The following is a 19,321-nucleotide window of genomic DNA, read 5'->3' as shown; positions in this document are numbered from 1 at the left end:
CCCCCCCCTAACTTCCCTAGCTCTTGCTCCCGCTTACCTTCCTCTAAACTATACGCGCCCTGAAAGATATACGAAGAAAGACGGATGTCAACACCACAAAAGAATACATTTATTCCATTTTTCAAAGAAACAAAGGGTCAGAAACAGGCAGGCGTCTGTCCAGGTGTTCGCGGATTGACACGGCGCGACAAACACATCGGGAAGCCTCGATAAAGCCTTGCTTTAGGTGCTTCTACCGAGGCACTCTACACACGCAAAAGCGCGAAACGAACAGGAGGCGAAAAAACATATGCTTCGAGAACTAGCTTGCGGCCGGCCAATTGCTTCCCAGAAGCCAGCAGGAAGTAAACTCCGAAACAAGTACCGCACTGCCACCAGAACAAACCGACGGCCACGCACTCACCCCGGCATGGTTGACGTACTACATTCTCAAGACGTTTGTTCGCGTTCTTCAAGGCTGTACAGTAACGTCTTTGCCCCCGCCCCCTCCCGAAAAAAAAATATGAAAAAAAAAATATGAGCCCCCCATCTTATTCATCACGGTAACCTTTATAAAAGAACTCGTATCCTCGCAACGGCAAACAGTCGTGCTGTCACGCTAACAATGGTAACTGACGTGCTAGTTCCGATTTTTCATTTTTCATAACGTTTAAAGGTAACATCTGCCGGAGGAAGCTTCACAAGAGCAGCATTTATGGATAAGTGTGGCGGTACAGCAGTCGTATTTACACAAGATTACCCTATATATTACTTCGACAGATGTCGCCTTCAGACCTGACGAAAGATGGACAAAACAAAGTCCAGCTCGGCTGTTAGGTTTGAACGCGAAAAGAAGCATCTACGCAAAAGTTACCCTGGACATCCAGTGCACCAAATGCATTCAGTCGTTTCGATTTTTAACTTTCTGTTTGTAGCTTCATTTTATGAAAGCCTTCTGCTACCTTCTGGTGCACTGTGGTGTTGTATTTCTCGATGTTGACGTTTTGCCGCGAAATTTTGAGGCAAATATTTGCCGATTAACGAGAATCTCTACAGTATTATTTGCTGTATATAAAACTGTACCATTGTTTTCGTGTGTGGCGTCGTATTTTTCGACTGAACAGCTCTAGCACTAACACCATCGCATCATGAGCGAGACACTTCCCTAATAGCAGGAGATTCTTTCCGCTCCCACCACACAATGTCAGTGTCTGGGGAAAAAAAAAGAAAAACGAAGAGAGAGAGAGAGAGAGAGAGAGAGAGAGAGAGAGAAAGAGAGGCCATCGAGAGCATATGAAGGAAGCCCCTTTCCAGATTTTAAGGAAAAAATGAATACTTCGTCGTCCGATCTGAGCAGAAGTACTGGCATAGACGTGCACCGGAAGACGCATACTCAAAGGCAAGCGCTGGTGGCGACCTCTTGAGACAATGTGTTCAATCAAAGCACACAAATATTTCATTCAGATACCCCCCCCCCCCGCTGTATTCCGGCCGTCTCGTGCCCGCTTACTCGTCACACAAACGTTGTACAGTACATATTTGCACAACTCTTTTTTTTTCTGGAAGAGATGTACTCGTACAGAGGTACGTATTTAAAGCGTTATGGTCGATCACAGCGTCACACGAAGTCGCCAAACACATTCGACTCTTGCTGCCAGAAACGACTTCCCGTATGCGTCTGCCCTACCACGCTTACGCTGTGCAACATTTTTCCAATGACATCCGTGACGATAGAAAAAGAAGGAAAAAAATCATGAGGGAAGGAAGGTCGTTTACTGAAACTGCCGTGTACGTTTGTTCGGTGCACACATTTCCTGGATGATATCCGCGAGCTTCGCACAATCTGCATGGCCCTAGCGTTCTCCTTCCCTCGCACAGACAAAACGCGATCGCGGCGAAAGAAACCGATTGCATCAACGCGGTGTCTATGACAGCAAACGCACAGGAGGAACGCTGCTATTTTGCGCGTGTTTTGCTACACGAGTAAGTTTAAACACTGGGCAAGTGTGGTCTGTCGGAGCACTGCAGGAAGGATACGTAGGGAACAATGGAACAATGAGGAACGGAACAACAATGTGGCGTACGAAAAGTAAACAGAGGGCGAGAAATTAAAAAAAAAATGACCGAAGGAGAGGGATGACGTATATGCAGCCAACGGTGAAGCGAAGTGGAGCGGCTCTAAAGATGGCGGGTGGTCTCCTCCTGCTGTTACTCCATGACGACGTCGACGCTGACGTCGGGGAAAGGGGTCTTCCAGTAGTTGAAGGCGTTGAACGCCGGGTCGTCCTCGTCCGAGGTCGGCGGGCTGCCCATCTCCATGGCGGCGTCGGCGGGCAGCGGGGGACCGCACAGCACCGCGGAGAGGTCCAGCTTGTCGCAGCCGCCCGGTTCGACCAGGGGCGGGGCCTGCGCGTCCATCGGCGAGGTGGCCGGCGGCGATTGGGCCAGCGCGGCGGTCACGGCGGGTCCGCCGCCGGCGCCGCCGCCATTCTTGTGCTGCTTGTTGTGCTTGGAATCCTGCCGGAGACGGCAACCGAGAAAGGACAGAACAAGACGCACATTGTAAGCGCCGGGACACTTTCTTCTTCTTTCTTTTTTCCTTTCGCAATGGTAAACATAAAAGAACAAAAATACATAAATAGGCCGTTAGAAGCAGGACAACAGGAAGACTAAACAACGCATGTGATTTCTATCAAGTGGTGGTAGGTAGGTAGGTAGTGAGATATTTTATTTAGTGCGCCTCAACAGACACTGACCTAAACGAGCGCACTCAAAGGCACATTCACACCGAAAGCGGAGCGTCTAAGCTACTTTCACACTTGGGAAACCGCAAGCGGACGGAAAAGCCAAAGCGGCCGGATAATCTTATTCGTGCATGTGCAAAACGTTCACATTTGTTTCGCCACTGCAGCGGAAACCACTGCCGCTTTCGCCCACATCCATCTAATTTGCGTACATTTGTCCGCGTGGTGGCGCTGTTCATCACACCGTTTCAAGATATACGTTCATTCATTGACCCATCACTTACTAAAAGCAATCATTTCCGGCAACTGCGTGTGTCGTTTTTAACTTTCGTCTACCATGGAAGATAAACAAGACATAGTTTCGATGGTTTTAGCTAGTTGCCTTTCCTAAAAACAGACAATGAACAACAGAAAATGTTAAATTTTACGGCCGGATGTTTACAAGCTAGTGCAGCTTCCGGCGAAGCAGAACCGCTTTCCGGTTCGCCGTGGCGTAAAAATCGGTCCGCGACCGATTTTTTCGACGGCTGGTTTTCCGCCCGTTTCTCCGCCTAGGTGGGCAGATTTTGTCAAGTTTTTCCCGCTTCCGCCTGCTCAGAGACCAAGTGTGAAGGCACATTCACACCGAAAGCGGAGAGTAAGCGCACAAGCGGATTTTCAAAGCGGAGAGGCGGCGAGCGCCCGCGCCTGTTCACACCAGCCAACGCGGCTGTCCGCGCCGCAGGGAAGGCGGGACATCTCGCAATATCTTTAGCAATTTCAGGGACGTGCTGCCATCTCGCGGCACTTTGGGTTTGTACGCGCACTTTCGATATTTTTTTTAGCCGTGGGTTGGCGTGCTGCAGTCCGCTATCTACTTCTGCAAAATGATGCGCTCAGACGAAGACGAGATCGTTGGTATTTTACTCGCCACTTGTATAGTCACTTTTCAAGATTTGTAACAGCACAACACAGGACGAGGACAAAAGAAGGTATAAAGCGACGACACGGCGCCGTGTCGTCGTTTTATACCTCCTTTTGTCCTTGTCTTGTGTTGCGCTGTAACAAGCCCTACAATAAATCCGAACCAAGGGCCCTATAACGTAAAACTATTCCAATATGTTTCTATTCCGATCTCCTGACGTCAAATTTGCGTAACCACCAACGCAAGCACCGGGCGGTCACCCGCAGGGTTGTCTGAACACACCAATAAACCCTCTCTTCGTTCATAGGAGGTCACTTTTGTTTCCTTGAAAAACGAATAACATTGCCTACACTGAGCGGCTTGTCGTGTCTAATTGGCTGACAAGAGGCGACGAGAACGCTCAAGTGGAGAGAGATTCGATGGGGCAGAGCCAGTGCACTGAAAATCGATAACCGGATGAAGAAGGTGGTGCCGGCGTCTGCGATTGGTCCGCTTTCCCTTACTTAGCTTGCGGTGGCTAGTCGAAAATCGCGGCGGCATGCAACGGAAGCTTAAGAATGACGCTAAAAGGGACACTCAGCAAAGAAGAGTTGGCAGAATGAGGTGGTAAACGTGCCGAAAGTGCTCGAAAACGTTTTACGACCGCGCAAGAAGTTTTATTATGTGCAAATACACCCATGTTCTCCGGCAGGTGCGAGTAGCCAGCGCCTGAGCGATCGGCGGCAGCCATCTTTTATTCCTTTCGGAACGGGGCAGCCTGCGGCTATTCAGAAGAAAATTCAGTTTTGTTCGGCATATTAATGCATCTTTAATGAGTACACGTCACTTTGACGCGGTGAGTTTTCGCGGTTTTGTGACGTCGGGTGACAGGCAGGTGAAATGGCTGCAGCACGAAAACTTTTGACCAATAGCCGGAGGCTAATGGCGAAAAGGCGTCGAATCAGAAATAACGTGTTTTTTTTTTCTGTCAAATCATGTATAATCAGTGTGTACACATCATATCAGATGGGGAGGTATCGCGGTTTTCGTGACGTCGCGTGAGAGACAGGTGAAGTGGGGGTGGTGGAAAAAAGTTTTTGACCAATCGTGGAGGGCTGATAGCAGAATTGGAATAGAAAAGTTTGGAATAGTTTTACGTTATAGCGCCCCAACTGGCCCAACTTGCCGTTTTGACACTTTTCAAGAACAGAAGCGAAAAACCCAGAGAAAGACATTCGTTTACATTTGTTCACCAGCGCTTCCGCCGTGTCGGGTTCTGATTGGCTGCGGCCAAAGCGGCCAACTTGTCCGCGCGGAAAAAATCGCTCCGTGCGCGATCCGGCCAAGCGGCCGCGGATTTTCCGCAAAGTATCGCGCACGGACCGATTTTTTCCGCGCGGACAAGTTGGCCGCTTTGGCCGCAGCCAATCAGAACCCGACACGGCGGAAGCGCTGGTGAACAAATGTAAACGAATGTCTTTCTCTGGGCTTTTCGCTTCTGCTCTTGAAAAGCGTCAAAACGGCAAGTTGGGCCAAACAAATGCTACAATTGCTACAAACGAATGAAGCTGTGCAGGGTGATATGGGCTGGACTAGTTTTGAAGTGAGGGAAGCTCGCAGTAAAACTGAGTATGAAGAACGGCTGAGGAATATGGAAAAAGTAAATGGGCTGGGAGAGTGTTCAGGTATCTGTACAGGAATAACATGGATTCACAGTGGAGGAAAAGAACTAGGAAGCTTACCAGCAAGTATGCGGCCTGTGGGGTGGGCAACACAGCAACAAAGGAGGTCAAGCGGAAAGTCAGAGAGGCTGAAATAATTTCATGGGTGGCGGCAATGGAAAATAAATCTGCCATGAGTAACTACTTAAGAGGAAAAAATGAAATCAGGAAAGAAACCAATTATGATAAAGGGAAGCTCATTAATTTTCGAAGCGAGATCGGGATGCCTTAGAACACGCACCTATAAAGCGAGCTATAAGAAGGAAGAAGCGTGCGCTTGCTGCGGTAAAGCTAGGGAAACGACGGAGCGCATGTTTTATTAGAATGTGAAGACGTCTACCCAGCGGTCAATTTAGGCACCACTGGCCTCCTTGAAGCCCTTGGGTTCAGCGGGAGCAGTGGTAAAGCAAACATGTCCGCAATAGGCATTAGTAAGAGGCGATTGGAGGATTGGTGGAAGAAAAGTAGGGAAACGACAAAAGACGGAGACGTACAAAAGCACCGTTCGCAATAGGGGATCAGAAAATTTGGGCGTGGTAGTTCATAGTGTTTTTTTTTTCTTTTTTCATTGTTTAACCTAGGTAGGACATTAGGCAGTATAATAGCAAGAGCTTGGTGGCGCAACCCACCGCCCCGTTCCAAAGGGGACGCTCATAACATCCATCCATCCATCCATCCATGCTAAAGATATTGCGAGATGCCCCGCCTTCCCGGCGGCGCGGACAGCCATACAACGCGGCTGGTCTGAACAGGCGCGGGCGCTCGCCGCCTCGGCGCTTTGAAAATCTGCTTGCCCGCTTAGGCTACGTTCAGGCTCCAGCAGCCCCCTCCGGAGTTCTTCTGGGGGACTTCCGCCCCCGCTCTTCGACATACATCTAAAGTTCCAAAAGCTTCCCTAAAAATTGTGCGCAATTAGTACATCGCTGAAAACCCCGCAGTTAGACGTCATTTTGGGGTGCCTACAAATGCCTCAGTGACACTTTTAAAATTAGGACAGCATTTATCGAGTTAGAGAATTAATGGCAATTACCGAATTAAATCTCAGTGACGAAATAATTACTGGTGGCTACTCCACTGTACTGGAAACAATATAAACAAGGTTTTCTTTGAGTAACGCAACTGCTCTATATTTAAGTCTTGGTGTACGATGGTTCGGGAACACTGTACAATTCACTCAGTAACCGAAATGGGGCGAAGCCAGATTCACTCGAAGTCAAAATCAACAGCCGCCATGCGCAGCAACGCTTATACTCGGACTCAGAGAGAGAAAAAAAAAAGAGACAGCGAGAGAGAAAAAAATAGAGACAGCGAGAGAGACTGCAGTTTCGCCGGAAAGGCGAAGCAGTGTTATAGCCAAGTATGCGACAATTACACGAAGGAAAATTACACCACCGAGAGGATTCAAGCTGTGGAATTGAACTGTCTCCTACTATGAGGTCATACAGCGCCGTCGCTAGAGCTAAACTCTTCCAGGTCACACGAAGTTTCTTCCAGTGTAACATATATATATATATATATATATATATATATATATATATATATATATATATATATATGATCGGGCCCGAGCGACCCCCCCCCCCCCTAGAGTAATGATAACTCTCCGCCTATGGGAGCAATAATTCAACTTCGCGCCAACACCTTATACTCAAGAGCGTTCTTTCTTTCTTGATTTTAAATATTTGAGCCGTTTTGACACGGGGAGAGTTCTCCTCTACTCCCTGCCTACCCAAAACAAGAGAACATGATAAATGCAGCTACATCATTAATAAGCCTCAATAACACACCTCCAAAGGCTCAGAGAGAGAGAAATGGAAAATTTCTCTGAAAGAAACAACACTCTGAAAGAGACGGAATGCGCGTTTGTTAACCGTGACAGCCCGTCAGAAGCGAAGCCCAGCAGCTCGAGCGTGGGAGAGACGGGAGGCAAATTCCTGGCGCGTAGACAATTCGGAAACGCCAATGAGGGCCTTAAAAATTATACACATTCACGAAGTCAGTTTTCCCAGTTGCGAGGTCGGAAAAACAAAGCAAATAGCCAATAAGTTCCTCCTTTCAGATTACGATTCAAAAACAATTCCAGCCTCCTCGATCAACAACAACGCGCTAAAAATCAGTCTCCGTCCCTCAACAACAAGATGGAGCAGTGGTTACGTAACAGGACATCATGTCGGCTCTGCTGTTCGTTTCGGGTTACCCTAAAAGTAAACCTCAGAAGTGAATCACGGTCTTGACAACACCCGAGAACGACTGCTCCAAGAAGACTCTTTAGCCATCTGAGCGACACATCGAGATGTTTGCGCGCGTAAATGGCTAGGGGGCAGTCACAAACGCGCTTAGTCACGGGTCTCGCTTCGGCCGCTTACATATCGACCGGTCTCCGTCGCTTGCGACGCATAACATCCGACGCGCCTCCGCAGAGGAGCTTATTTTGTCCGCATCGCGCTCGCCTCCCTTGTCAACCCCCAATAATTACTTTCCCCGAAGCCTGCGCGCATTGTGAGACTGTTTGTTCACTTCGTTTTCCCTCTGCCAACCCTGCAAACACAATGCCTGCAATCACTTATCTGATAGACCAACCCACACACTGCCGCGAGGAAACAACTGGAGCTCCGCGCAGTCGGATTGACGATAGAGGGGGAACATAAACAACGAACGTAACTTCCACTTGTACGTGGCTCGTACGGTAAAAACACAAACAGCTGGCGTTCCGGAATACGCCGCGATAGCCGTCCAAGGAGGTGAAGCCTACCTTACCGAAGGTCGGTTCTTTCGGTGTCTCCTGGATTTCCCAGAGGAAGGCATGGCTGTCGTCGACACCGCCCTCGAGCCGCGGTCTCTTTACTGGCGGCGAACCCGGCGTTCGATCGAGCCCGCAGTCGAGCGTGCGCTTGCGCCGGAAAAGAGGCGCTGTCGTCGCCGACTCGTGCAGACGACGCAGTACTTCGAACCTTCGCTCGGCGGCAAAACATGGACTCCTCGGTCGCTTCATCGGCGTCGCCCCAAACCGATAGTGTCTCTCTCATGAAATGAAATAGTTAAATAACAATGGCACTCTCAATTACGACGAGTGCCTCGGCTGTTGACGCGTGCGACTGCACGGGACAGATCGAGAAAAAAACTGTCCGCACGAGCATGGAACGCACGGAACCGAGTGGCACGGAAAACAAAGTGATCGCGGTGCGTGCTGGGTGCTCAGAACACTTGGTGGTGACACTTGTATGCCTTTTAGTAGGCCGTGCGCTACGTCAAGGTATCATTTCAGTAAGTGACAGCGCAGGTGAAACGAACGTAAAACAAATAAATAGCAGATCAACCACAAATTGTAGCAAACACACCATAGGCATAGCTGACGCCAAAACGTTGTCGATCGTGCCGAGCGCCGGTGCGATGCCAGCGCCGTCTGGTCAAGTCTCGTGTTCAGAGAGTAACATAAGCAAAAAGCCATTGCAGAGCGCGCGTGGAGAAATAAACGTCAAATATTATAACCCAAAATAAAAAAGAATTAGTTTAGTTAATTTGAATCAAAGATATTTAAGCATAAGTAACATATATTATTGTTTTTTTGTAGCTGAGACTTCTTTTGCAGCGCCACTGTCCGCGAACGACCTGAAACCGGAAGCTGAACACATTGGAGGCACGAGTGTCATCATGGCTGACGAGGAGTCGCCGAAGAAGATCAGCTTAGTGGTCAAAACAGCGAAGGAGAAAAAAGTAGTGAAGGTTGATGAGTCGGCTACAATCAACGAGGTACGTTGAACGCCCAGCTTCCCACAATTGCAGTGTTTGAACGATCGCGAGTGCCACTAAACACCCAGCTGCTAGTCTACGTCACGTAGTGATTGTGTGTTACTGATAGGCCTAGGTTTTCGAACAGAGATGCAAGAAAATAGGTGTTTGAAAGTAAAGCACGGTTCAACAATTCTGTATTAGCTCCACGCCGAGGCTGCGTGTATGTGTGTCGTCGCGCTTCGCTTAGGTAGGCTTTTTTGGGGGCGTTAGATAGTTCACGGTGGTTGCGCGATTACGAGAAAATCGGAGGGGGCTTCACCCCCCTCCACCGCTCCCGGCGGAAAGCGCTCGGCACTGATTCTGACAGTTGTACTGTGTAGAGACGCGATATGTCCCGCTCGGTGCTGGCAGGGTCCGAGCCTCAGGCTTCAGTCGCCGTTCGACTGCTTCGGGGCTCAGCGGTGCCATAGCGCAGCCAGGATCCGATTGTAAGCGCTAGTTTCCTGCTCGGCGTTTCTGGAATTCTCGCCGAAGGACGGTGTGGCTAAGCGGGCGAGGGAGTTGTGGGGACACGCTTACGTCTGAAGGAAGCGGCAAGAGGAAAAAATGTGTGGCGATTGCAAATTGCTGTCCATTTCTCTACTTTCTCACGAGTCGCCGAAAGTGTGTGGTTCTATTTCCGACTCCGGGCGCAGTGCGCTAGCGCACTCGGGAACAACGTTGATTGCCTTGAAATTCGTAACTCGATTAAGAGTTTTTCATTTTTTTCTCTCCCTTCCCTTGTTTCTGCTATCCTCGGGAGACAGTATAAACTTACCCCCCCCCCCTTTTTTTATCTACTGCTATGCATTGGAACGTTAGGAAGAGGAAAGTGAACACCCGTTGAGGTGTTCGCGTTTTGTGTTCCGGTGAAGGTAACTTCTGCTTAGCTTTCGATCGTACAGGTCGCGTTATGGAGGCACCTTGTTTATGTTTTTGTTTTGTTTTCGCGTAGCCGCAGACAGAGCAGCTATAGTTGTTTTGAAAGCTATGCATAACATATTGGTTCACTTGTCAGAAGCATCGCCCCAGTAAAGGTGTCTGTATATATTGCACTGATGCAGACCTTTCCACAGATTGTGCATGACGCCGCACAATGCGCGTAGTCGGTTGTATTTTGTTCTTATCTGTCTCGTACGGCTATTTTGACACCCTCCGCTATTTCCGTCATGCGGTCATTGTGTAAATTGCCCCTTATTACCAGAAGTCTTCACACTGCTGGCCACTGTGTGTCCTGTGGTAATACCACTCAAGGGGTTCACCTTCCATTACCCACCCTCCCGTCTGTTCCAGTTTATTTTCAGCTTCAGACAGTGCCATAAAGTGGGGCATCACATGATATCTATAAATTATTCTTGAGTGCTTATACAAAATGCTTCATTCTTTAAAGTTGTTTTACCTCTGAGCTATTTACTTTATTGTGTACTACATTACAAGAATGAATGCCAAGCCACATATGTATATATATATATATATTTGGAGGTAGCAGTGTTTATGTTCAGAAAAAAAAAGCCAAAAAAGAAACCTGATGATGCTCTAGGGAGTTGGGTTTCTGACACATTCATTTTAAAGCTGTGTTGTCCAATTGTTGCTCCTATTCAGTGTCGTTCTGCATTGACACCCCATGAAGATGCGTTCTCTGAACATGAATGAAACAAATGTAAGCACAAATATCTGGCCAATAATAAATTTCATAGAACAGTCATGTCGTCTTCATACCATATTTAAAAAAAAGTGAAAGTCCAGCTGTCCATTGCCAAATTACCTTAACTTTTTTATATAAGCTGTACATGTTTAAGTGTACAGACCAGGGTAGCTGGCAGCAGTTAGTGAGGGAAGCCTGCGAATTTACATGGTCCGGAAATATAAACACACAGCTATGTAAAAAATTGCCTGTATTAGACAACTGTCATGCAGCCATGCACGTCGAGAAGTGAAGGGGGTAGGAACCACGACTTTTGTAAATGTAACCATCCCTTTAGATTATCCTCAACAAATCTTGGTACTGTTCATAATGCTGTACTGTGGATGTATTAGGTAAGTATTCTTTTTATTTTCCATTCTTTTTGCCCTATCGTCATTGGCTGGCATGATGCCAAGTCTTTGCTATTGCCGGTATTGGGCACTTGCTGAGATGGGCGATATGTAATGAATGCAAGGAAGACAATTGTCACATGATATGGCACCTGGCATTCATAACTGCTTTGTTTTCAGGTGGGCTTATGCTAAGACATGGTAGCTGACGCATGATGTGCTTATCTGGTTGGCAACATCGGCAAACCTTGACCTCATTCTTGCTACTTCCTTGCTGCTTGTAAGCAGTTGCTCAGAGTGTGTATCACTGATGCTTGAAAGGAGGAGGATTTTGCATCTTTTCTGTAGCCTTCTTTTTCCACCTCTTTGTTATTGCAGCTGAAGGAGCAAGTGTCCAAGGAATTCGATGCCCCCTTGGAGCAGCTTTGCCTCATATTTGCTGGGAAAATTCTTAAGGATAATGAATCCATCTCGACGCACAGTGAGTCATTTCACATTGCCTTGGCTTCAATAGTGGATTGTTCATACCTGCCAACTCTCAAATTTTCCGTACAGCATGCAAATTTGGGCTTGGTCTACAATTTTAGGAATGTTGCATCAAGTGTTATGGAAAGTAGTACCCCTGTCACCCTGAGCATGAGATCAACGCTAGCAGAAAGGAACTATCCCCAAGTTGCTCTCGATAGAGCTTATGATACCGCGTCAAGATTGGAGAGACAGTCGGAATTGGCGAAGAGACAGCCCACATTAGAATCTGACAGACCACCGGCCTTTATAACAAAATATTCTAATGCACTCCCAAACATAAACAACATCCTAAGAAAATACCACCCAATATTATCAAGTAACGAGCGTCTGCGAAAAGCGTTCCCGGATGTACCCAGGGTTACCTATCGCCGAAACAGGAACTTTAAAGACATGTTAGTGCACGCAAAAGTCAGCCAGCAGCATTCCCCTGTAATAAAAGCATGTTGTCGCCCTAGGTGCAAAACCTGCAGGCACCTTCAAAGTGACATTAAAATTAAAAGCACCGCAAATAATTATACACATGAAGTCAAATCTAGCTTCACTTGCACAAGTTTGGATGTGATTTATATGCTTGAATGTTGCTTCTGTAAGAAACAATATATCGGGGAAACAGGACAATCAATGAACGTCAGATTAAACGGACATCGCGCGGACACAGCTAAAAAGCTTCCCAAAGCCGTCGCTGAGCATTTCAACCAACCAGGTCATAACTTTGATGAACTTAAACTCTACATCTTACAGTCAAATTTCCGTTCTGAACGAGAAAGAAAATACAGAGAATCATACCTTATCCATAAGTTCAAGACATTGCAACCAATAGGCATAAACGTTTCAAGGGAGCTTTAGAATCTATTCGCTATGCTAAACCTCAAGCTATAGGCAACAACACTTAGTTTGATTTCTTGGCGTATCCCCCCCTTTTCCTTTTTCTTCCCTTCTTTTTCTTCTTCTTCTTTTTTTTTTTTTTTTTGTCAGCTGGCGTGTCAGACGCCCTTGACACGCCGGCTAACGCGCGTGGGTTGACAGACTGGGGTGAGGGGGGGGGGGGGGTCCTGGCTTTGACCTTGTACACAGCGTTCCTTTACTAATTCGACACGTTAACACACTTTCCCTCGTTTCCACGCGCTGCCGCCTCACACCCCCTCCCCTTTAGAAGAACCCCACCTATATATACTGTGGCGAGGAAAGCATATGTCGCCTTGAAGAAGACAAGTCCACTTGTCGAAACGTTGGCTCCTGCATTCACCTTGTTCACGTTTTGCTCATCGTCTTGAATTGCCATCTCCCGCATTCCCCGTCTTTTCTCTGAGCATCTTAATGTCATTTGAACTGAATGGCATTAGCATTGAATGACATTATTCGGCTGCTACACAACATTTAGTGCTATTAGAACTGAATGACTTCCGCAATCTGAATGAGTTGGAGAAACTCATTCTGCTTTGCACTCGAAGCAAATTTATACTTTCTACACCAGAGACAACATAAAATATGATATTGCACTTCGTAATTTGAGAATAATCGTCTAAAAAGGCAATTATTTTGCATGCTTTAGGGCGTTTGTCATTTTAACGAGAGAAAAGCTATATGGCAGGCTGTCAGAAAATGTTTTTGCTTGGCGTCTGGCCACCGTCGCTTTACTAGTCCTCCTTAAACAACAAACCGCTTCACCTGCTACAACTGAGCATCATCGTTCAGTGCTGTCATGTCAGTCATATTGCTTGTGTTCAATTTACCTGCTATGACTACTAAGCTGGCTAAGCCTTGACTTATGGTGGCCTGAAATAGAAGTTTTGTATGCGTGTTATTTCAGTGATGTGACACCCAATATATATTTTAAGATAGATTGACTTTTCAGACACTCGCACATGCCGTTTTACTTTTCTTGCCCGTTTTTTGGGCAGAGGGAATGATCGCCATCGATATCTTCACTGAATGACAATTTTTCCTGTGTAGCACCAACATAGGTTGAATGGCATTCATTGTGCCAAATGTAATCTGAATCTAATGACGTAAAATGCCCAGTGTGAGAGGGGTATAAGTTGTGTTCGCGAGAAAGTGTTATCCGTCGGTCGCTGAACCTTCTGTTAGAAGTCTTATTGTTGTGAAAACAAGTTATGGTGAATAAATGCTTATGCAGACAAGTTCCTGACGCAACCGAAGTCTGCAAAACGAGAGTTGCTAAAAAAGTCAGTGGGATCTAAGAATCGTGTTTTCTTGTTAGTATTTCCTCTGCCAAGTTTTTTGTTGCTGGTGTGTTGTATCTAAAGGTAAATAATCTTTGATGAACTTTGTGTGTATCTCTGAAAAGGCGTTTGCTCAGGGCACACTTAAAAAAAAAGTCTGTGCTATGTCTGCAAGATCTTATGGATTATGTTCACATGTTATGTTTATTATGCTTAGTTGAGTTTGCAGGTACCTTGGTTCAGTGAGGTTTATCCTCTGAGTGAGCAAATGACTGTTAAGGAGCTTGTATCGATATTGTGGGCTTTTTTATTTCATTATTATAGCATAAATTTAACCAATCTTCAGTTAATAAATGAATTGCCTGATTTGTTCTTCGGCTGAAAATTATAGATTGCTTAGTTTTAAGTGGAGGTACCTGAACGCCAGCTCAACTGCGGCTAATTTTGTCTATATACTTGGTGGCAACCTTAAAATTCAGTACAGTTCCTGCCCACAAAACTGCACCTCGCCTACCTTCTGTGCCTCTGCATTAAAAAAAAAAATTTTGCAAGGACCACAGATATAAAAAGTTCGCTTGCACTGTGATGTCACGTAAATAAATAAATATAATGGCCTTGTGTGCCTGTAATGGAACAATGTGGCGAAACGGGCTGGTTGGTTAAAGTTTATGTACCTATACTAATGACAGATTTCCATTGATTTTCTACATTTTTCACTTAATTCTTAGGTTGTTGCCAACCATGTACGCTAAGGTAGCGGTGCATTTTCATGGTTGTATGGTGGTAATTTGAAAAGAGGTGCCATGGAGCTTTTTCCCTTTAAGTTGGGGGGGGCGGGCACACACAAGAAAATCTTTTTTAGATTAATAAGTAAACTTATTTCCTGAATAATCATGTCTTATTTAACTTACCGAACTACTTAAAGTGAAAAAAAAAATGGTTAGTTTTATTTTTGGCGGGTAATTCTTGTCATAGAATGTGTTAAAAGTGCTAGTCGCAGCAGCAATGATAACTACTTGCTGAATTGAGCAATGGTTTGGCATTATTTAGCTAGGTGTGGGACCTATGCAATGAACTAGGATAAATGTGATGTGATAAATATTAAGGAAATAATGTTTAGAAAAAAGAAATGGACCAAATTTATTTGCAAAATGAGCTGTAACTTCCAAAATAGTGCATCAGTTTCTTTTGGCCTAGTTAGTTGCACACATCTCTGTGAGGAATGATTGTGAAAATTTTCATTTCAAGATATTCATTCAGAAACAAGTTATAAAAGTTTGCATAACATGAGGTGGAGGAAAATCTTGTTTTGAGAAAATGTGGACAGATGCTTTCACCCATGTGAAAGATGTCAAAACCAACACAGAGCGATCTAAAATGAACCAGGCTCGTAGCTGGGCCCCCATGAGATGCACTAGAGTTTCCCTTTCTTTGTGTGTCTGCTCGTCGACAACATAGAATGTAAAAGTATGTTGAGTAATATTTATATAAAAATATAGTGCTGATGTTCAGAGCCACTGTATTGTGCTTGGGGTTTGCAATATAAGGGCATGAGTTGGAAAACTCGCGGTAACTCCCAAACTAATGATGATTGGAAGATAATTTCTTTTGCGACATGTTTGAGAATGTTTGGGTGAACATAAAGTGTTAAAAAAGAAATGCTGTGGTTGCTTAGTGGCTATTGTGTTGGGCTGCTGAGTATGGAGGTCGCAGGATTGAATCCCGGCTATGGCGGCCACATATTGATGGGGGCGAAATGCGAGAATTCCCATGTACTTTGATTTAGGTGCACGTTAAAGAACTTCAGGTGGTCCAAATTTCTGGAGTTCCCCACTACGCCGCGCCTCATAATCAGATCTTGGTTTTGGCATGTAAAACCCCATAATTTAATTTTTCTTAAACAAAAAAATCTATTTTGTGCAAGAAAATTGACTTGGATATGGTCTCCTACCTTAACAAATTTTATCAGGGTCCTATAATTCTACCATGAAGCAGTGAACAAAACTCAATTTCATTAAAGAAAAACTGTGCTTTTGCTTGGGTTTACTGACAGCTAGGCCACCATGAATGTAAGAAAGATTATGTGTGCCATCTGACCCCTCCATGTACGAGAGGGATTAAAGAATTATTCATACTTGAAGTTTATATTGTTTATAGAAAAAGACTAATCTGCTTTTGGCATAATCACTCCGCTTTCTGGCACATTTTGTTGATGCTTCAGTGAGCAGAATTCAATTCACTTGTTGCATGCTCAATGTTATTGCCTGTAGAAGTTTGGAGACACACGCTTTGCTCTTGACTGACCCTTCCGTTTCGTTCACTCATTGTCACATTCGACTGCTGTAGAGAAACAGACACAAGCACCTGTGTCTGTCTCACTTGTTAGTGTTTTGTGGCTAGTGTGCTGTACATATCTGCAAAGTCTCTCAAGTTTTCCCATGATTTACGAATTTGAGCTCATTCTACAACTTAAATTATGTATTGTCAAGATAAAAAAAAGATTCTCTTTATAAAAAAGTTTTTGCTTGTCTGTCTCTGACTGTACCTCTGTAAATCTACTGATTGCAAAAGAACATCAGAGGACATCAGAGGGGTAGTTGCTTTGAATGTGTTTGTTCTGCCAAGTTTAGTAAAGTGGTCCTGCACCACCCCTTGGGCTTGATGATAAAACATAGTGTGTGGGTAGTATATGCTGCTGTGAACATCTAAGCCAAGTTTTGTTGTTGTTCACAGTGTGTAGAGCTCAGAAGTGGAGCGCAAAGTTACCTTTCTCTCAAGCGCTCTTTTTTCAAACAGAAGCCTGCTCCTTGCCCTCTACTGGATGCTTTATTACGGAGTAAAGCAGATTCCTATATGCGGCTGGCTGCTGTTCGTAGCTGCGGTCAGCCATTCAGCGTAGATACCGTAGCCACTGCGGGGTGCCGCCACAAGTTTACTGGTTAAGCGCACTGCAGCTTGCCGAGGACAACCGCATTTGGCTTACATTTAATGCATCGTAGACACTAAAATCGTAAGTCGTGGCGTCTACGTTAGCATCGAAAGTGAAATTTGAACTGCGTGCCACTGTGACATTTAGAAGGTGAAGTGGAGCATTGTGGTTAATGCGAAGGCTTTGGGGCATGCCCCGTAGCCTTCGCAGTGCAAGGCATTGAAGAAGGAATGGGAGCACAGCGGAAGCCATTTTTGATTGCCAATGACTCTGCTTCTGCTGAATGCATTGAAGTACATTTCATAGCGAAATATTTCTGAAATAGCATATTTTCACTTCAAATGCCTTTCTCCACTTCGATAAAATGTAGTTCAGGGCCCCTTTAAGCATGGGAAATCGGCAACAATGTTGAAAATCTCACTGTGATCTGAAAACAGTATGTTGCTTGTCAGGTTGAGCTGTGCCAAGTTTGCTGCAACTTGTCTGCCGTGTCCAAGTTTGCAGGTATGGCTGCATATAACTATGGCGCTGTGGCCAGCAGAAATATTGAGATAACTAGAGTATGGGGGGTAGTTGTCACCTTCGGTGGGGTCCAAAACCCAACTCCCATGACTTGTTTCCAGCTCTCGCAATTGCCTCTTCTGCATGCACCCAGCAAAAGCACAGACATTGAGATCTGCATTGGGTACCCAGAGGGCGCCACCAGTGGGGCATGAGTTTGGACATCCCCATTTACAGGCATTGCTACTGGTCGTATTTAGATTAGGTGGCAAATTATGTATGTCTCCTATTGTGTTCCTTCACTTTCGCAAGGATTTGTTGCTGCTGTGTCTGACCATTGTGGTGTGTGTGTGCGTCTCTGTGCAGATATAAAAGATGGTTTGACGGTACATCTCGTGATCAGATCTCCTGCTTCGGCTAGGGTGAGTGCTGTTCTCTCGACACTGTTTGCTTTCCCTTTGTTGAGCTGATTTGATAGGTTTTTAGCACTGATTAGACCATGCTTGAGGCAACGGTTCACTGCTTCATCAGCATTTGAGGCCAGCTAGAGATGTAGTTGTTGTTAAACACATTGTCCCTTTCAATTTTCCTAGAATTTTCCTGAATGCTTTGCACTTCTAGTGTTACCTCGCTCCTTAAGACAACAGTGAAGGGATCATAAAGGTTCTCTTTTGCTTATACAGATTGTTCCTTTCAGATGTTTTGTGCATTGAAATTTGTTAGATGGCAAACATCGTCGCTATAACTGCTGTTATATTTTCTTAGTCTCTGTAGAAGGTCGTGCCACGATGAAAAAGCGCTGTTGTTTCTTACCTTTTGTGTTCGTCTTTAACATTGTCTCATGTTACCGCACCAACTTTCCCAGCTGTGTTTACTGTTAGTGTATTGCACGAAGAAATCTGCGCATGCAAAGTTTTGCGCAACATAGTTGAATATTTACTGTTTGATTCACGGCTGGAGAATGGTTAGTCTTGCTATGACTCCATTTGTTTTTGTAAGAAAACATGAAGCGGCATGGTGTCTTACAGCAACAAATGGACCTCCATCTATTCCGTAAGCATCAACTGGTTTACAGGGCATAAACTGTCAGAAGTTCCTAAGCTGCGACTAGCATGACCACCACAACATTTTGTTAAGGCTACTTGGCGACATACGTGAAGCCACTGCATTTGGTCCTGAAAATGCAAAACTGTGGCAGCGCGGTGAAGATCTTCTGGCTCCAATTCGTGCGGACAACTCTAACTATGGTGTCAGGATACTAGTAGAAAGTGTGCATTTTGAAGAAAATGGATGGTGTGATAAATACTCTGTTTTTTGACATTCACGTCTTTTCGCCTGGCATTTTGCTTTCTTCTCTCAAGGGGAGGAGCATTTGCTGCTTTTTCAAAAATGGAAGTCTTTTTATGTGATGGGCCTATCTTTTGTCTGGCAGCTTTTAATATGTGACCAGAAAGCAGCTGCATCTGTTCACATTGTCCCTGCTGGATACTTTCAGCTTCTCAGCTTTTCTATGAGCTTGATCATTAAATTTTATTGTTATGCTGCTTTCAGGGAGATGGCACAAGGAGACCGGATGAGCCCAGCCCAGTAAGTCTCATTGACTTTGCTAGCGTCACAATCTTTGCTTCTACAGCTGCCATCACACTCGACCCCAAAAATCCATAGTGGCATATCTTTAGCAAAAAGGAGGTGTAAGGAGAAAGCATAGAATGCCTTGGAAGGAAGTCTCATTCAAGCACCTTCAAGCAGAACTTTTCAGCACTTTCTGCAGGAAAAGCAAGAAGACAGGCATGTTCTTAAAGAGACACTGAACACCAAATGGGATTATACTGAAAAATTATTCATTCTTTCATAATTCTGGTTTCACAAATTTTACAGCAAGGTTTCGATTAAACGAAGGTCAAAGTTGCACTTTTTTCTTTATTTCATGCCGAATCCCCAGCGGTGGCAGTACTTCAGTGAGACGTTGCAGATTTAAAAGCTGTTTTTTTTCCCATTTAGTTGGTTCATTGTGCCTCAGTAAAAGTTCTTGTGAAGCCTGATAAGTT

The 19,321-nt window shown here is 45.3% G+C and overlaps 2 protein-coding genes across 4 annotated transcripts in view; one reads left to right on the top strand and one right to left on the bottom strand.

The window, feature by feature from the left end:
- Positions 1 to 2,050: 2,050 nt before the first annotated feature.
- LOC142575944 (uncharacterized) lies at positions 2,051 to 8,659 on the bottom strand. 2 transcript variants are annotated; one of them, XM_075685777.1, is made up of 2 exons: positions 8,080 to 8,659; positions 2,051 to 2,496 (listed from the first exon to the last, which is right to left on the bottom strand). In XM_075685777.1, exons 1-2 carry the CDS (start codon positions 8,317 to 8,319, stop codon positions 2,188 to 2,190), a joined length of 549 nt encoding a protein of 182 aa, XP_075541892.1. In that variant the 5' UTR covers positions 8,320 to 8,659; the 3' UTR covers positions 2,051 to 2,187. The 2 variants fall into 2 exon arrangements, with proteins under 2 accessions (XP_075541892.1, XP_075541893.1); XM_075685778.1 differs by having other exon boundaries at positions 8,085 to 8,272.
- The window catches only part of Ubqn (ubiquilin), a 60,824-nt gene continuing 43,912 nt past the window's right edge, over positions 2,410 to 19,321 (top strand). For both annotated transcript variants that reach the window (XM_075685776.1, XM_075685775.1), the window contains exons 1-5: positions 2,410 to 2,541; positions 8,917 to 9,077; positions 11,511 to 11,613; positions 17,640 to 17,695; positions 18,825 to 18,860. In XM_075685776.1, coding sequence (XP_075541891.1) covers positions 8,979 to 9,077; positions 11,511 to 11,613; positions 17,640 to 17,695; positions 18,825 to 18,860 — 294 coding nt within the window. In that variant the 5' untranslated portion in view covers positions 2,410 to 2,541; positions 8,917 to 8,978. The remainder of the gene's footprint in view (positions 2,542 to 8,916; positions 9,078 to 11,510; positions 11,614 to 17,639; positions 17,696 to 18,824; positions 18,861 to 19,321) is intronic.

This window comes from Dermacentor variabilis, chromosome 3 (assembly GCF_050947875.1).
Source record: "Dermacentor variabilis isolate Ectoservices chromosome 3, ASM5094787v1, whole genome shotgun sequence".
In the NCBI taxonomy this organism is placed as follows: Eukaryota; Metazoa; Arthropoda; class Arachnida; order Ixodida; family Ixodidae; genus Dermacentor; species Dermacentor variabilis.
This window is presented reverse-complemented; position numbering and strand designations above follow the sequence as displayed.

Coding starts and splice junctions, on each gene's coding strand:
- LOC142575944 (XM_075685777.1), bottom strand. CDS start 8,319: ATGAAGCGACCGAGGAGTCCATGTTTTGCCGCCGAGCGAAGGTTCGAA. Junction 2,497..8,079: donor AAGAACCGACCTTCGGTAAG/GTAGGCTTCACC, acceptor CGTCTCCGGCAG/GATTCCAAGCACAACAAGCA.